General features: G+C 47.2%; 1 protein-coding gene across 1 annotated transcript in view; it reads right to left on the bottom strand.

The window, feature by feature from the left end:
- Nucleotides 1–1,761: 1,761 nt before the first annotated feature.
- LOC103727077 (sperm motility kinase 2A-like) overlaps nucleotides 1,762–19,504 on the bottom strand; it is a 31,115-nt gene continuing 13,372 nt past the window's right edge. Inside the window, exon 4 of the mRNA XM_029559469.1 lies at nucleotides 1,762–1,828. Coding sequence (XP_029415329.1) covers nucleotides 1,762–1,828 — 67 coding nt within the window. The remainder of the gene's footprint in view (nucleotides 1,829–19,504) is intronic.

Here is a 19,504-nt window from a genome sequence, read left to right as displayed (position 1 = left end):
CTTGCCTCCAGCTTCCTTGGCATCCGTCAAGGATGGACCACAATTTATTAGCTAAAATAAAGCCTTTCCTGCCTCCATGTTTGTTTTGGTAAATGTTTTATCCCAGCAACAGAAAGCAAACTAGGATTCTGCCCAAGGCATATTGCATGTATACAAAGACTAAAGTTGCAGTCAGAGTCCCACCTCTCAAATCCAAGTTCCCTCCAATTATGCAAACCATCCTCACTCCAGGAGGGGCAGTGGGAGGTGTAGTGTGTGAAGGAAGAAAGAAGATACCAGCTTGCAAATCCAGTACTACTGTGGCCTTCTCTTAACACTGTCTATCACTCTTCACAGGGTCTCCCAGCTGCCCTGCCTTTCTTCCTGGTCTTCTGCTTTTATCCACTAGTCTGTTTGGTATTTGCTGAGATTTACTATATACACTAAAGGCAGGGCAACACAAAGCAGGCCATGCCTCTGCCCTCGTGCCCCTGAAGTTCATAGCCATTGCTTGCAACTGTTTGGATCACTTCTTGTTTGGCGGTGTCTGGCTGTTTATACCCCACTCACTGAATGTGTAAGTTCCATAACAGAAGGGTGTGGTCCCATCACCCCATATCTGGACATCTCTGAGCATCAGAAAACTGTGCTTAATACTGCCTCAAGGTATGAATTGCTCTTCTCCAGTCTTTTGCTCTTTAAAGGTATCACCCTTTCCCCTGTGATCCTTTACTGGCTCTACTTGATGGGTGAAATTTCCCATATCATCTCTAATCACTTTAAACTTGATGGGAGTATTCTGAAGGCCCCAGTAGCCAAGCACCTCTGACCTCCCTGCCCTCAGTGTCTGAGGGAGGTGGGAGTGGTCTAAGAGCAAACCTAGTCCCGTTAGGATCAAGAATAAGCATGTGACTGGATCCTAGCCAATGATAGAGGGAGAGTCCTCCTTGGGCCGCAGGATGCTGCAGAAAGAAGGAATCTCCCAGCTTCCCTGACCATGGCAGTGCAAGGACATCTGGAACTGCCTTTTGCTCACCAGCCCAGTGTGAAGCCAGCTCTGAGGATGGCTGAACAGATACATGAACAGAACCTGGTTGTTCCAGGACACGGCCAGACCATAAACCAACAGATATCATATGCCCTCTGGGTTACCCCTTTCACTATGGGGAAACAGGTTGGGGAGGTGGCTTAGTGGGTAAAATCCTTGCCTGGCAAGAAGGAGGACTTGAGTTCATCTCCAGAACCCACCTCATTTAAAAAAAAAAAAAAAGCCGGGCTTGGCAGTGCCTGCTTGTAATCCCAGCCCTGGGGAGGCAGAGCTAGGTGGATCCTGAGCTTGCTAATGAGGCAGCCTAGCCTCCTTGGGCACGTCCAGACCAATGAGAGAGAGTCTCGGCAAAATAGTGGATGGCGCTTAAGGAATGGCAGTCCAGGCTGTCCACATGCACACTCATGTATATATGTATACCTGTGTGAGTACACACACACACACACACACACACACACACATCAAAGAGGGAAGAGTCAGAAGGAAGTAACTTAAAAGATACTGTGCTGAGGCGGCACAAAGGAAAACTACCCTGAGGAGCTGCCAGGGCCCACAAAGCATCTCTCTTGATTTATATGAGGTGAGATCCTTAAAGAGTTGCTGTATTTTCTGTCTTCCAGGAATGAAAGCTACCTCACTCTGCTTTCTATCCTCCTCTGGCTGCTAGGAAGCACAACCCCAAACCTATTGCCACCTCACAACTGACTACGAATACTTACTTCCTCTTCTTCATCTCAGTCAAGATTTTCTATTTCTGTCGTGTCCCACTCATCATAGTCCACATGGCCCTTTAGCTTCTTCCTGACGAGATGAGCATAAACGACCTGATCCCTCAACCATGGGACCAGCGTCTAAAGAGGAATTAATGAAATGAGCCTCCAGATGGAGCCTGCTGACCTAAGCCGATCAGCTTTTGAAAGCAAATGCACAAATCCCCACGAGGTGAAGCCGTGCAGAACTGTCAGGTCAGGAGGATGTGGGGTGCTACTTAGAACTGTGGCCTCAATGTGAACTTGACCATGGGATTAGTGGCTGTGATACTGAGGCCAAGGGAGAGAATGTCAGCCACAGGCCCAGGAATGTAGATCGTCCTGAACTCAGGGTCTGCAGCTGGCAGAATTCAGCAAGGGGGCAGTGCTTCAGTGAGCCCGTCCTCTTCTGAAGCAGGAGACTCCTGCACACAGTAGTGTCTACTCATCTTGAATCCCAACACCACTGTGCTTAGCACACCCCAAATACTCAGCAAATTCTTGTTTCTCTCTTAACACTAGTCTTCATTTTCTTCTGGTTTTGAGGTATAAAACCACAAATGCTGGGAAGCATTGTGTGTGTGTGTGTGTGTGTATGTGTGTGTGTGTGTGTGTATGCACACACGCACGCGTGCAATACATGCACGGTATCTTCCTCAATTGCTCCCCACTTTGTTTTTTGAGAAAGGGTCCTTCACTGATCCGAGTGCCCACTGATTTGGTTAGACTGACTGGCCAACAAGGTCTATGGATCCTCCTGTCTCAGCCTCCTTGGTTGCTCGTGTTACAAGTGCATACTGCCACACCTGGCTCTTACTCGGGTGCTAGGGAATCGAACTCAGGTCCTCACAGTTGTGTAAGACATTTTATTCACTGAGTCATCTCCCCAAAGCCTGCATATTGGTTTATGTTTCTGTGAGAGAGGAAAAGATGAAAACAAGTGTGGACTAAGAACCAGGATACCTAGGCTCTGAGCCCCTCATTAAGGTGAGGTGTGCTCTGCTCAGACAGAAAAGCTGAGGTTGAAAGACACAGGTCTTCACAAGTTTAGAGACCAACACTCGCGCCTCTTCCTGCTGCCTTGAGTAAGTCTTTTGACTTTTTCTAAAGGTTAAAGAACACCTCCTAGTCCCTCTGTAAAATGAGGATGAATGGAGTATATGAATTGTTTAAGGTGTTTTCCCACACCCACTAAACACGCATAAGTTTTATTATCTTGAACAAGTCACTATGTGTTTGCATCTCAGCAGGATAGGTTAGAATTGAATGATCGATGTCAGATACACAGTATCCATCCCTCCCTCTAGTCATGACAGACATCACTAATTGATCACAGCACTCTCTCCCACTGAGCACAATCATTGCTTTAGAGCTCCTTGCCAGGACATACTCCAGGCAGCCACCACCAGATTTTCAAATGTAGCACAAGAATTGAAAGCTATTTTACAATCCTGGGAAGGGATCAACTTTAAAGATAAGATGATTATCACAGAACAGATCTAAGACTGGGTGGGGAAGTCCTGTGATGCCTACCTGAGACCTCCCAGGCCATCCCAGCCCCACCTGTACCAACCACCCCCCCCCAGACAAATGGCTTTGAGACTCTGCTAGTCCTTTGCTCCCCTTGGGGCAGCAGCTTGACTGCTTTCCCCCTTTGCAGCATAATTGCAGTGATGAAGAAGTATGTGGCTAATTGCTGGGTTGGCCACAAACAGAGCCACCCCACGTGTAATTTCAGACTGGCAGAAACTGTAAATTATTCAACATGATAACCAGAAGATGATAGCACTGTGTGGAAGCAGGAAGAGCATTTCATGGAAACAAGAGGCTGCTTTTAAGGGAGCTTACTCCAAAAATCCTCATGTGAAGATGAAGCCTCAACCTTAGGTAGAAATGCAATGGGCGGGGGCTAGAGAGATGGCTCAGCAGTTAAGAACACTGGTTATTCTTGCAGAAGACATAGGTTCGAATCCCAGCACCCACATGGCAGCTAACAACTGTCCGTAACTCCTGTCCCAGGGGATCTGACAGCCTCTTCTGTCCGACAGGGGCATTGCGCAACACGGGTGCACTTACCTACACGCAGGCAATACATGCATACACATAAAATAAAAATAATAAATAAAATATTTGAAAAGAAAAGAAAAGCAATGCAATGGGCAGCCCAGCCTGGGCCTGGAGAGATCTTTGCAGTCTCTTTTGTAGAATAAATGACTCCAGCAAGTCGTGGTTATCCATACTGTGGAGGGAGAGGAATGGTCTGGGTGGTGAGAATTCGTCACTAGTATAGAATAACTGGGACTGGGGACCATGAGAGACAATCCAGTGGGGCTGCCTGACTCCTGTCTCTGTGAATAGCACCACTGTTCTCTGAGTGGCTTATAATTCATTCTTCTCTCCCTCCTCCTTTTCCCTTCAAGTTCTCCTTTCTCTGGGCTCCCAGTGAAGGATGCAACCCTCCCTGTCTTCCTGGCAGCACGGGCCCGGCTTCCTGTAGGGTCTTCCTTGACTTCTCAGGGAATTCTGATCACATTTCACTGTAAGTTTTCCCGGCTGTCAAATGAAGCCTGAGCTTATCCATCCAGGGTCCTGCAAAACACGCCACATCACTCATCTTTAAAAAGATCTCTTGGGGCTGGAGAGATGGCTCAGTGGTTAAGAGTACCGACTGTTCTTGCAAAGGACCTGGGTTCAATTCCCAGCTGACAACCATCCGAACCTCCATTTCCAGGGGAATCCTATGCTCTCTTCTGGTCTCCTTGGGCATGGCATAATACCAGTGCACTCACATACCTGCAGGCAATACACATAAAAAAGAGATATCCCCCCCCCCGTGTGTGTGTGTGTGTGTGTGCCACAGTACAAATGTGTGGTCAGAAGACAACCTCAGGGGTGTCCCTTCCTTTCCACCTTGTTTGAGACAGGGTCTCTTTCTGTCGTTTGCTGTTGCATACACCAGGCAAGCTGTGGGACTCTCCTGTCTCTGCTTCCCATCTCTCGACAGGAGCACTGAGATTATAGCTGTGCACTATTGCCCAGCTGTACATGGGAATTTGAAGTCAGATCCTCACATTTACACAGTGCTCTAATTTAGTTTCTCTTGCTGTGATAAAATACTGACCAAAAGCAACTTGGGAGGAGTGGGTTTATTTGGCTTCCTGGCTACAGTCCATCATCAAGGGAAGCCAAGGCACGAACTGAAGTGCAGACCATGGAGGAACGCTGCTTACTGGCTCGCTCTCAGGCTCACATTCAGCTGAGTTTCTTGTAGAGCCCAGGCCCACCTGACTAGGGGTGGCACCACGTACAGTGAGCTGGGTCCTCCCATGTCAATTAGTTATAAAGAAAATGCCCCACAGACGTACCCACAGACCAGTGTGATGGAGAAAATTCCGTACTGAGGTTCCTTCGTGTCAGGCGTGTCAAGTGGACAATGAAACTGACAGCGATTGACACAGCAAGCACTTTACCACCGAGCCATCTCACCAGCCCCAACAGTTCCTTTCTCTTTTTACTTGGCAGTGCAGGGAGTTGAACCTGGAGTCTCACAAATGCTAGGCAAATGCTCTACCACTGAGCTACGACCCCAACACTGACCTCGATTTCTACACCTTCCCTTCTCAGGCCTTGGCTCTCTTCAAATGGCCTACCCGCTTTTCCTGGGATACACTCTCCCCCAGAGGTCCTTCCCCACCTTAACAGCCACATCTATAGACTCACTGGCTTACGTGGTCCCTTCAAGATGTTTGCACACACTGGCAATGAGCCCTTGGCTTCCAGAAATCCATGATGCAGGTACTTGGGCAGTAGGAGTATGTCCCCAACCTTTTGAATGCTTGCAAGGAGCCAGGCCCTAACGGGTCTGTGCTACCCACGACCAGTGAGAGGGTGCCTCCTGTCATGCCCCCAACCCTGATGGGGTCTGACCTGATGGCTGTAGGACTGTTAGCCTATGAGCAGGATACCTGGGGTTTGGTGGGGAAGAGGTCACATAAGTAAAAGGTTTTCTCTAGAACCTTATTTTATCCTCCTTCCTACTGTCACCAATGATGTTCTTGACTCTGCAAATTCCCATTAAGGTCATCCAAGTCAAAGCCACAAAGGTCCGATGGATTCCACTTTTTTCTTTAAAAACCAACCCTCAGCCAGCCTGGCACAGGCTCAAGACTAAGCCCCCCCCCTCTAACTTTTGTCCTCAAAATTCAAGGTGAGAAGAGTTCTGCTGACCCCTCTTCAGATGAAAACCAAGCCTTCACTCCATTGTACACACAGCTCCAGGATGGGTCTGCTTTGCTGCCCCTTCTGCCCATCTGCTGCGATGGCGTGGTGCCTACTCACAAGTTGGTAGGAGGCTGTGGAGGTGCCAGGCAACAATGTGTTTTGATGGGCAGCCTGCAGAAGGTGGCAACTGCCATCTCTTGTGAGCGGAGGCCATGAGCGGTGCCAGCCCTGGCACGCCAGGTCTCCATACACTTGTTCACACCTGTTGACGCTCCAGTGCCAAGAAAAAGTGTACCCAAGCTGGGGACAAAGGTGGAGGGAAAGGGCACTCGGAGTCCAGCCTTCATGGAGTCCTTCGTGGGGCAGAAAAGTCCAGAGAGGCTCAGTCAGTGAAACATGCCCGTGGCCCTCACAGGAACTAGTCTATGGTTCTTGTCCTCCATACTAGTGTGTGGCACTCAGGAAAGGGAACTCAGCTGGAAGATTGTGGCACAGGTACAGTTCAGGACAGACCCAACCCTTCTCTCCAAACCAGAGGAGAGAGGACAGGAGAAAACTGTGCTGTGCTGATCCCTGGTAGTGTATGTTCGAGTTACCCAGAGGAGTCCATCCATTCTGGAGAGCCACTGCTTTCCAGACAAGCCCAGCTCCAAAGTCAGACACGTCTTGTTCCAGGGCTCAGTCCACATACTGACCAGCTGATCTTGATAAAGTCACTGGCCTCACCTGGGCCCGAGGTCTAAAATGTAAGGAGCCAGGTCTGTGCCCTTGGATTGTCCCCAAACAGAATGAGACAGCATAAGCTAAACTCCCCGAAAGGTTCCTGACCTACACAGATGTATGCTGATCAGCTTCCCTCCTCCTCTGCCCTGTCTTCTCCACAAGGAACCAAATGCCAGTACAGATGTCAGTCTAGGAATAGATGATGGGCCTAAATTAGCAGAAGAATCTCATGATAGTGGGAGAGGAGGAGGAAGAGATGGAGATGGAAACAGGAAGTAGGGAGCTGGACTTCTCTTTCTAAGAGGCCCATTCAGCGCCTAAATTCGATCTTCACTTCCTCATCCCAATAGCAACCCACCCTCTGAGTAGCCTCCCTGCCTCAGTTTACCAATATCTTCCTAACTTTTTAAAATTTTTTATTATTTTTATTTTATGTGTATGCATGTATTGCCTGCATGTAGGTAAGTGCACCCATGTCGTGCAGTGCCCTCAGAGGTCAGAAGAGGCTGTCGGATCCCTGGGACTGGAGTTACGGACAGTTGTTAGCTGCCATGTGGGTGCTGGGATTCGAACCTGGGTCTTCTGCAAGAACTAGTGTTCTTAACCACTGAGCCATCTCTCCAGCCCCCTTTCCTTCTTTCTAACTCCTCCACAACAGCTGCTCAGAGAGATAAAAATTATCACGCAAGGTATCTGGTGAAGTCTCAGCCTTTAAGTGCCAGACCCACACGCTGCCCAATACTCTGCAGTGTTTGCAAAGGGCCAGTATCAGGGTTGGGTAGAGAGAAGGTTGACACAGGCAGGCCCAACCTGACCTTCAGCTTCTTGGTCCAGGAGCAAAAAGGAGTTCAAATAACCCTCAACAGACCTAAGCAAACACTTCTGGGGAGACATCACAGCTTGAGCTCTGCCCTTCCCCTGTGGCCAGTGTTTGGCCACTGACTTTATCTGTCAGGGTCCCCTCTAGTGACAAGGCTCTTGAGAGCAGGACTCACATGCATCCTATAGCAAGTATAACCCATACTCTGAAATATGCTTTCATTTTTCTCTTTTTGAAACAAGGTCACCCTGTAGCCACAGCTATGTAGACCAGGCTGGCCTCAGTCTCCCAGAAATCCACCTGCTGCTGCCTCCTGAGTGCCAGGAAGAAAGGTGTCTGCCACCGCACCTAGCTTTGGATGGACTTACGGACTCAGTCTTGAGGCCAAGAGCAGATTATTTGGGCAGTGACACTGTGGGCTTGTGGAGCAACTTTCACGACGGCATGCTAGACGAGTGACACGCTTGGGAGAGATCTAGAAGCTGGAATGCCATGTGTTGGAATGTAATCCTGAGACCACTGTTGAAAGCCTGAGGGACAATTCATGTAAGTCAGAGATACCAGAGGGTCGCTCCTGAGGAACTGCACTAAATCCTGAATGAGGCAGGGAAAGAGGGAAAGAAAGAACCCCAAAATACTAAAAGAAAACTCAGTCAAAACCCTGTGCGCTCCTCCAGTGGAGGAGGTAGGGGAAAGAGGAGATTTGGGATAAACTTGGAGGTGGAAGAAATTCCTGTAAAGCCCTTGCTGGGTGCTCAGGACTGTCAGTGGAGCTTAGATCTCCAGAGCCCCAAAGGCCACAGTCCTCATGACTTTTCTGTTGCTGTGATAAAATACCCTGGCTAAAGCACTTGAGGAGAAAGCGTTTATTTTGGCTTGCAGTTCCAGAGGGACAGAGCCCAGCGCAGTGGGGAAGGCAGAGAACAGGTAAGGTGGCAGGTGCAGGTTGGAGCACTGTATTACATCTACAGCCAGGAAAGAGAGGGTGAACAGGAAGCAGAGGGGAACAGGAAGCAGAGGGGAACAGGAAGCAGGGCTGCACTAGCAACCTGAAGGCCGGCCCCCAGTGGCCCACCCCTTTCAGCAGGGCTCTACCTTCTAAAGGTTCCACAACCTTTCCAAACAGGAACCACTCACTCAAACACGGAGTCAATGGGGGGACATTTCACATCCAAACCACAAGGCTATGTGGAATGCCCCCCACCCAAGTCCCAAGCTTTCAGGCTCACAGGAGACCTGGAGGACCACTAACCTCCCAGAAACCAAACCATTCAACTCACAAAACATGTAATACATTCTCACTGTGGGCCCCATACCAGCCATCCGTGGTCAGCTAAATATATACATAGCCTCAACTCCCATGTCTCTGGGTCAAGATACCCTGGGTCAAGACACCCTTCTCAGAGACTCACAACCACAATGAGGGTCTGGGTGAACCTGAACAAAGGGTGGAAGCTCAGTTTCCTCATCTGTGGAATGGGGGTAAATGTAATTCACGACCACAGAGCAGCTGGAAGCATTCCATGAGGTTTTCCTTTAAAAAGCTCAACACCATGCCCAGAACATGGAACATTGCTGCCACTGTTGCTATGTCATCATCTCTGACCACTGTCTTTTTTAAAATTTATTTTTATTTCATGTGTATGGGTGTTTTGCCTGCATGTGTGCTTGGACACCATGTGTGTACAATGCCTATGGGTGTCAGAAGAGGGCATTGGATCCCCATGTATGATTGTTAGATGCCATTTTGGTGCTGGGAACCGAACCCAGGACCACTGCAAGAGCAGTCAGTGCCCTTAACTGTTGAGCCATCTCTAACCACTGAGCAACCTCTCCAGTTCCCTTAACCATTGCCTTTTTTTAATATTATTTTTATTCTCTATATGTGAGTATATTGCCTGCATGTATGTAAGTGCATCCATGTTGGATGCATGCATTGGATCCCCTGGAGCTGGAGTTACAGATGGTTGTTAGCCACCATGTGGGTGCTGGGAATCGAACCTTGGTCCTCTGCAAAAGCAGCCAGTGCTCTTAGCAGCTGAGCCATCTCTCCAGTCTTGACCACTGTCTTTTATCATTAGTTTCAAGGTCTAGTAGAAGAAATCTCAGAGCTAAGACAACCATATATACATAAGATATAATGCAAATTATGGTAAATGGTAAAGTTATTGGCACCATCCATGGAAACAGCTTACGGTTCATTGAGATTGGAAACCTGGTCACCAGCCTAGTCAGAGGGTTGAGCAAGGGCTCAGCTGAGCAAACGCTTTTATGTGGAAAGCTGAGTTGCTGAGGTAGTGGCCTGGAGAGGAGGCAGGATGGCGTAAAGGAGACGTGTCCCAGGCAGATGAGACTACTTGGATAAAGTCTCCAAGAACAAGTCCAGGTCACAGCAGGAAGCTGGTCCCCAAAGGATTATTGGTAACCCCAAAGGGTATGACTAAAAGGCAGCCCCAGGAGGGAGAAAAGACTGAACAAGGTCCTCATTATGTCAGAATGGGGTCCATAAAGCCCTGGAGAACAGGCTTCTCTGCTCACAGCAGGCCATGGCTGCCAGTGACTCCCCACATGGCTGCACTGTGATCTGGAGCCCAACAGCCACCTGAGTGCCAGCAGAGCCCAGGCATGCTGCCAGACCCAGAGAAAACGTAGAACCTCCCCTGTTCCTCACCCAGGAAGCAGAGCCTCAGCCTGTCCTGGTCCATCCTCCCTGTCTCCCCTTCCCCCAGGATAGCCAGCTCTGCCACCAGCCCTGCAGCAGGAGTGTGGTTCCACAGAGCCACAGCTGGGTCTCCGCAAAGACACACAGCACACGTGGCATTCGCAGCTCTCAGCCTCACCAAGGCCTGCAGAGCCCAAGCCGTCTCTCATTTACCTGTCGGTGGGAAAAGCATGGACTTCAGTATCTCAAAGCCGAGTACAGATCCAAGGACTGGACTGAGACTTCTAACTCTCCACACGGACAGGTCAGAAGTGAAGGGCCCAAGAAGGATTGTTTTTTATTTTTTTCTTGAATTCTTGCATAGTTCATACAGAACATCTTAATTGATTTTATACCCCTTCCCCTTTGGCCCCCTCCCAGACCCACCCAACCCCCAAACTGGAGTTCATACATTCTGTCATTTGTGTTAAGGCCTATCATGTAAAGTTAGTGTCCCCAGATGTCCCTCAGTGCAGGTTCATCCACTGAGGTCTGGTCAGCCTATCTAGGGTCCCTCCTTTAAGAAGGTCAGCTCTTCCTTGCCCAGCAGTAATCAGCTGCCAATAGTTCTTCAACTAAGATTGGGGCCAAGCAGGGGACCGACAGTCACCTCAGGAAACCATCCCTGGAAACTGTCCTTCACCCCTGCTCTGCCTCCCGTCTTCTCTTGGGTTTGTGGAGAAGGAATGGAGTATGAATTGAGCTTGATAAGAAGGAAGGAACTGTTATATCTGAATATATAATGTCGCCCAACAGGACCACGTGTCTGGACACTTGATTGGCAGCTAGTGGTGCTGTTTGGGAAGACTGTGGAACCTTCAGGAGGTAGAGCCTCACTGGAGGAAGCAGGTCATTGGGAGGTGAACTGTAAGGTTTTATAACCCGGGCCCACTTCCTGTTCATCTTCGTCAACTCTGACTATGAACACAACGTGACCAGCAGGTCTTCCACCCCTGCGGTCATGGTAGACTGCATCCCCTTGAACTGTGAGCCCACATAAGCCCTTCCTTCCCCTAGCTGCTTCTTGTCAGGTGTTTGGTCACAGCAACAAAAGTAGCTGATAAAGGAAGAGCAAGAACAGGAAGCTAAAAGAGGTCCTTCCAAAGCTCTGTCTTCCTCTCTGTCCCTCAAGGAGAAGGGAGAGAAGTTACCAGGTGTAGAGTGCATCAGCCCGCCGGGGTGCTGGGGACCCTCAGCACCAACCCCAACTCTCACCATCAGGCTCTTCTGTGCCAACTCTCTCATACACATCAGCTCCAAATAAGGATTTCCTCCTCATTCCACATGTGAGTGGCAGAAACCACATGACCTCACAGAACCGTCAATATTATCGTGTCACTGTGTCTGCATCACGGAGAGAATATCCCTGCTCAGAGTTTCACCAGGCCAGGAGGAATTATCAGATGATAATTTCACCATCCATGAATTCTCAGATGACAGTTGTTCTCCTTATGGTTCCTGCTCCTGAGCCACAGCAGACAAACGCTCCTTAGCACGGAATACAGTCATCCAGTCCTGACACTCAGTGGTTACCATGTGGCTACTCTTTAGAGCTGGTGAAAAATGGTGACTGTGGAAAGCATTTCAGCCCCATTCACAGATTTGAAATCACTGACTGTATGCAGGGGGAGAGGATCTGGCTGTGGGGAGGGGTGGTTGCTAGTACCACGCAGCTGCTATGGCTGTGAAAATTTAACCTCAAGCAGCCTAAACATTCATTTTACAATGTACACTGCTGATTACTTAATTATGTCTAAAATATAAGTCAGACACACTACAAACCCCAGGGAGTAAATTACACAGATCTGCGAGGCAACATTCTGGTCTCACATTTCTGAATTATCTTTCCCTCCTGTGAATTTGCGAAGCCGCTCCCTTCTCTACAGAACGTACGGCAGCCCCAAACAAGCCACGGTTTTCTGTGTTATGTGCTCGGCATAGGTGAACCCAGCTTCAACCCCATATTATGGCCCTCACCAACAGGTTCTTATCTCTGTGTATATTTGAACTAGGAGATCTACATATGCTTGGTCCCAGCATGAACCTCCGTATGACCTGATTTTGTTGCCATGGTCACCAATTAGATGAGTCCTGTTGAGGACAGAACAACAGTCAAAGGATTTCTATTAAGTTCCAGGGTGGAATAATGGCCATTTGTTTTGTTTGTGGTGTTTATTTCTGCAGTCTGGGGATGGAACCCAGGGCCTTGTGCATGCCAGACAGATGCATACTCTACCTATGAGCTACCCTAACCCTAGACGGTCACATTTTATGAGCACACTTGTGCATGTGTGTTTATATAGGTGGGAGTACGTGTATGTGCACATGTGTGTTCATGTGGAGGCCAAAGGGAAAGCTCAGGCATCATTCCTCAAGTACCATTCACCTTGGTTTTTGAGAAAGAGTCTCTCACTTGGCCTGGAACTTGCGAATTAAGTTAGGTTAGTCTTGTTAGCCAACAAGACTCAGGGTCTGCCTGTCTCCACCTCCCCAGTCCTGGGATTTCAAGTGTCTACCACCATCCCCAGCTCTTTCCATGTTCTGGGGATCAAACTCAGGCCCTCACACTTGTACAATAAGCACTTTACCAACTGAGCTATCGTCCCAGCCCTAGGAACACGGGTCATCAGTTATTTTTCCTGCTTGTTTTCGCCCCCGACCCCCTCACAAAGCCACCCTTTCCTATCTGCTGCGAACTTGGTTACTTGGTTGTCATACAGAATTCTGAGAAAATGCTTCCTGGAGTCAGTAATTAAATTACCTTACAGATGGGTGGATGGATGGGCTAGAATGCCCCACTCCTCCTCCTCTAGGACACAAGCTTGTGGGACTTCCTCAGAGCTCGCCTCCAACACCCTCTCTTACTCATGCCTGGCCCAGTGCATTCACGTGGGTACATGCTTGTAAAACTGAGCCCTGTCATGCTTTCTCCGTGTCAGACACAGGCTACTTCCCTTTCTTACCATTCACGTATTCACTGGAGCAGAACATTTTGTTTCCTCTGAATTCGCATCTCGCTTGTTTGATACCAGAGGCCTTTCTGCTTGTCTCACTGAATTTCATTATCTACAGCTTTTTAAAATTGTTATTATTATTAGGCAGGGTCTCACTCTGTAGCCCAGACTGGTATCAAACTTATAACATTCCTCCTGCTTCAGCCTCCTGCTGCTGGCATTACAGGCGTGAGCCACTAGCCCCATACTTCATGTGCAGCTTTTGACTTAAAGTGAGAGACCAGCCCCGCTCCCCTTCTCCCAAGTACTTGGAGGCCCTTGGAGGGTTCCTCACGGGCCCAGCTTGAATATTGTTGTATCTCAGTGAGGAGGGAGGAGATGGGGAATGTCAGTAGATCCCCTCCTACGACAGCCAGGACACGCACTATCGTCATCTGTTCAGTTTGCTTTCCTGACATGGCTAAAGTCCATGCTCTGCAGCAACTGCCAAGGATAATTTCGAAGATCACAGATCACCACAGTGGATACAATGCTTATGAAAAAAACTGAAATATTGTGAGAATTACCAACATGTTATACAAAAAATCACAAAGCGAGCACATGCTGTTGGAGTAACTGCCCCCACAGACCTGTTCCATGCAGATTTGCCTCAAAACTTAAACCTGTAGAGGCAGGAGAGATGGCTCAGCAGTTAGGAGCACTTACTGATCTTGCAGGGAACTCAGGTTTGGTTCCCAGCACCCACACAGAGGCTAACAACCACCTGTGACTGCAGCTCCAGGGGATCTGATGCCCTCTTCTGACCTCTGAGGGCACCTCCACACCTGTGCTACACATAAATTCACACAGGCAAGCAAGCACACATACAAATAAAATAAATAAATCTGTCCTAGTTTATTCTTCACTGCTGTGACAAAACACTCTCACCACTACCAATTTGAGGAGGAAAGAGTTTATCTTACATCTCCTGGGTCACAGTTCATCAGGGAGCCCAAGGTAGGAACTCAGGGCAGGAACCTGGAGGCAGGAGCTGGAGCACAGGCCATGGAGGAATGCTGCTCACAGGCTTGCTCCCCTGGACCCTGCTCAGCCTGCTTTCTTATGCAACACAGGCCCACCTGCCCAGGGGTGGCACCACCCACAGTGGGCTGGACCCTCCCACGTCACTCATCAAGAAGATGCCCCTCAGACATGGCCACAGGCCAGTCCAATACAGGAAATTCCCTGATTTAGGCTCCCTCAACCCAGGTGTGCCAAGTTGACACTAAAACTGTCCAGCACAAAATCTTTAAAAACTTAGATTTGTAAAGAAATAAAGAATAACTAAAAATGCAGTTTCTGCAAAGCATGGCACAGTAAAGCAACAATAAAATACAGGGTAGGTTACCTCAGCCACAAGAGCCCCTGTGCATACGCATAACATGCATCTGCTTCACTTTGATTTCCTGCAGTGCTGAGGATGGAACCTGGGGCTTTGAGCATGCTGGGTACATCGTAAGTTTGAATAGTCAACACCACCTAGAATCACCTAGGAGGAGAATCTCAATGAGGGAATTTTCTAGATCAGAGGACATCTAGATCATGTCTATGGAGATTGTCTTGATTGTTAATTAATATGGGAAGTTCTAGCCTGAAAGTGGTTGGCACCACTCCCAGGTTTGGGGCGCAGGACTGTGCAAGAATAGAGAAAGCCAGCTGGGCACTAAGCACGCCTGTGTTCGTTTCTCTCTGCTCTGGGCTACGATGTGCTGTGACCAGCTGTCTCAAGCCCCAGCCGCTGTGACTTCCCTGAAATGATGAACCCTAACCCAGACTTGTGAACTAAAAATAAACCCTTTCTTCCCTAAGTTGCTTTTGGTCAGGCTGTTTTTATCACAACTGCAGAAATGAAGTTAAAGCACTGGATTGCACTCTATCACTAAGCTGCACCCCAGCGTGGTTCAGGATTTTTAGAAAGGCTTAACTGAGAAGCTGGGTTTCTAGGGGGCAGGAGATTATATTAATTTTCCTGTATAATTATTCCAGTCAACAAGTTTGATCACCATGCCTGGTGATTTATAAATGATGATAGATAAATAAAATTCACAGATAACATGAAGGTACTTTTTTATGATAGTATTAGTTTCTAGTGGTTACTATAATAAATTACTGCAAAACCGATGGCTTGGGGCTGGAGAGATGGTCAGTGGCGAAGAGCACCAGCTGCTCTTTTAGAGGGCCTGGGTTCAGTTCCCAGCACCCACATAGGAGGGGCTAACAACTGTCCATAACTCCAGTTCCAAGGGAATTTGACGCCCTCTTTTGACTTCCATGAACATTGCATGACATGTGTGCACTACATACATGCAGGCAATACACTGATACACATAAAATAAAAATAATAAAAAATAACGAAATTAATTTTTTAAGTGACTAAATCAATCTCACAGTCTGGAAGCCCTGAATCTGACATCATAGTGTCTGCAGGGCAGAGTTCCCCCAAAGACTCTAAGGAAGGCTCTGGCCTCACCTCATGCAGCTCCTGGCTTCCCAGCCATTCCTTGACTTCTAGCTACACAATCCTGGTGTCAGCCTCCATCTTCACAGGATGCTTTGCCACGCCCATGTCTCATGACGGCATTTATTACTGGATTAGATAACACAGGATGACCTCACCTAGAGATCTCTTAATTAGCTCTGCAAAATCTCCTTTTCCATGTAAGGTCACAGTCACGCATTCCAGAGATGTCTCAGACATAAATTTGGAGAAGTCATGTTTACACTCACAATGACAACATGAGCTTTTTTTGAAGGTTTTATAAAGTTTAGAATTTATCTATGTCAAACCAGCTATTTATCAATTTTTTGACTTAATAACATGCCAAAGACTGCTCTACTCACAAAAATGAATGTCTTCCTCAAGATTTATTGATTAATCAGAGGTTAAAAGTTTGATTTTAAATTGGTGAATTCGGCATAAGAATGCTGAGAAGCCATAGAGTAAAGGATGATGGCTTAGATAAATGGCTCCCAAGGTCCTGTGGTGAAGTCTTGCTCCCCAGATGATGTGGCTCTCGTGAAAGGTAGTGGAGACCTGGGAATGTGGAGCCCAGCTGAGGGAGGGCACTCAAGATGACAGACCTTGAGCGCACTGAGACCTCAACCCTCCTTGCCCACATCCCCCTGTCCCCAGTCGCCCTGCAGTAAGAAGTCCCCCACCAAGCACTCCCCCTGTGGTGCACTGTGCTGTTACAAGCCCAAAGTAATGAGTGAGTCGACCAGGGGCTGAAACCTCTGAGATCATGAGCCTTGTCGGGAGCCGTAGGCTCATGGAACCTAGTAGAACAGGAGGTGCAGAGAATACTAAGGCATCACTCAACTCTCTCCACTGAAGCTTCCTCATGCAACAGAGGGCAATTAATACACGTCACAACTGGCCAAAGTATAGAGAGTAAGATACTGCAGAGTGCACATCCCTGGACAGGACTCCTATATTAAACCTCACCCACACAGGGCTCAGGAACCATTGTGGAAGGGGGGAGGCAGAAAGATTGTAAGAGTCAGGGGTGGTGCATGACCACTGGGAAACAGATTCCAGGCTTCTAGGAACTTGACCATATGAAATTGCAGCAATAGTGGCAGCACGCACAAGACCCATAAATACTCAGACAAAAACCCAGCATAGAACTGGGAAAATTGGCAGGAGGCCCCAAACTTAGCTGAGGGACTAATGGCAGCTGATCACTGCTATTGAGGGTGAGTTTTTTTAAGGGAATGCCATTACATAGGCTGAAAAGAATCCAGTGGATGAACCCTCACACCAAGGATCATCTCAGTGCACAAACTTGACTCTATAGGCCTTAACATATATGACAGGATGCATTAAATCCTGTTCATGGGCTATGGGAGGTGCAGACAGGGGAGAGAGTCTAAGTATGATTGAGACGTATTGCATGAAATGCACAAAAAGGCAATTACTATATATATAAAATGTATGACAAGCCATACTGAGAATGTGAGGAAAGAGAATCCTTGTCCACTGTTGGATGAGGTGCAAACTGATGCAGCCACTGTGGAAATCATCATGGAGGCTTTTGAAAACTAAAACTCAAAATACCACATGGCCCAGCTACCACACTCTTGGGCATATACCCAAAGGACTTAAGACTTTGCATCCTACTACAGAGATAGTTACACATCCACTATGTTTATTGCCTCTCTTCTCACAATAGCAGAGATGCCAGTCCAGATGCCCATCATGCGTGAATGAATAATGAAATATGGAACATATGCATAGTGGGATCTTAGTTAGTCACAAAGAAAAATGAAATTAGGAAATTTGCAGGAAAATAGGTATGACTAAAAATATTGTATTAAACGAAGTAACCCAGACTAAGAAAGACCAGAATCTCATGTTCTCTGCCATATGTAGATATGAAATTCTAACTAATGGTTAAATACCTATGTTAAAGTTCCAGATGTATGCTTAGAGACGAGGAAACCAGAAGAGGACTCATTAGTTGGAAAAAGGAGGCTGTGTAGGGCCAGCAATGGAACATATGATGTGAAAGTGGGCAGGGACTTTCAGAGTGTGCGGGTACAACCATGTGGGTGGGCAAAGACATGGGCCAGGACTACTATGAAAATGCTATTAGGAAACTGGCTACTGTATAAGCTAGGTTAGGTTAGATAGGTAGGTTCCATGAGCCTTCTGTGTAGAGGTTCTATTGTGGATGTGTCACTTAGGGCTGGGCATCTCACAGACACTCGTTCTTTGTGTATGACCAGTTGAAGATCTCTGTCATATTCTCATGTGTTGCAAAAGGAACCTTCTTTGTTGAGTGGTGGCAGTTATACTTGTCTGTAAATATAAGGATTCATATTAGCATACAGTAAGAAATTACATTTGTCTAGGGATGTGGCAGACATAAGTTTTTCTCCAGAATCTGTGATCTCTCCAGCCATGATTATTTGGCTATGTTTATACCACTATATATAACTTCCGTCCCATTGAACAGGCTCTAAGTCCAATTAGGTAGCTGTTGATGACCCCCAAGATAAAAGTGCCAATACTGCACCCCTACAGTTTGTTGTGCTAGTCATTGCTGTCCCTTAGTGACTTGCATAGTATCCAATAAATTTAGGAGAGCTAGTCTTCAGGGAGGAGGATTTGAAGTCATTTCCAGCTCCATTGTTTCAAGTCCTTTCTGAAGTATTGTCCTGTCTTCAGCAATAGCATCTTACCTTCAAGTTCTGGGAGGCAATCAAGGGTCTTCCTGTAGCCCCAGCTGGCGTGACACTCGCTATGTAGACCAGGCTGGCCTAAGTCTCACAGAGGTCTGCCTACTTCTGCCTCAGGAGTGCTGGAGCTAAAGGCATGTGGCACCACATCCAGCTTGTTTTCTTGTTCAGAGTCATTGTGAAAATACTTATGGCCATTACCTGCAAATTTCATTATTTCATCTTTCTTTAACTGCTGAATAGAACTCCATTATGTACTTTTATACTAAGTGAAGTAACAGACTCGGAAAAACAAACGACGTATGTTCTCCCTCATATGTGGACCCTAGCACCAAATCCTTTTAAATTTCATGTTGCTTTAATAAGACAGTGCTGTGCAGCAGTCTCTTCTGCATGAAATAACTACCATTATCTTGACTTCAGCTGTGCCTGATCACTAAACATTGTCACAATTGGGTTTGTTGATGGTTGTGCTCATTCATTAAACAAGGGCCAAGCAGGGTCACTGGACCCTCAATAGAGTATACTGCCACTCTTCCCAGCCTGTATGTAAACTGGCCCTAATCACACATGGCCTCCTGGATTTGGAAAGGGCTAAAGTATGCAATCTGGGGAAGTCTAGAAAGAGAAGGCATGACCCATGCTGGGTAAAGGATTTTCAGTGTGCATATACTCTGGTCATACATACAACTCAGCGACGCCTCAGTTATCTCAGTAAGTAAGCTCAGTAAATTCATTGGTTCCCCAGAAAAATTTTGATCAAACATTGGCTTGACACTAGAACCTTAAAAGGGAATAAGCATTGTTTAGTATCCCCAGGAAAAGAATTCTCATAACAGATGGAAAATTTGTTTGTTAATGCTACTGTATCTTATAATTATTTTTAAACAAAATGAGAATGTAAAAGATGTTAAAAGGATATAGGAATGTAGATATTTTCCAAAATGTACAGAAAAAATGAGAAAGCCTAAGCAAGTGATGGAGGTTTGTGTAGGTTTGTTATGATATATAAAGGATGAAGCAAAAATAATATACACATATCTTAGAATTTCTAAAGTCATAGTTCAGTCAACTAGTTTAAGAATTCTT

This window comes from Nannospalax galili, unplaced genomic scaffold, assembly GCF_000622305.1.
Source record: "Nannospalax galili isolate Female #2095 unplaced genomic scaffold, S.galili_v1.0 scaffold648, whole genome shotgun sequence".
Lineage (NCBI taxonomy): Eukaryota > Metazoa > Chordata > Mammalia > Rodentia > Spalacidae > Nannospalax > Nannospalax galili.
This window is presented reverse-complemented; position numbering and strand designations above follow the sequence as displayed.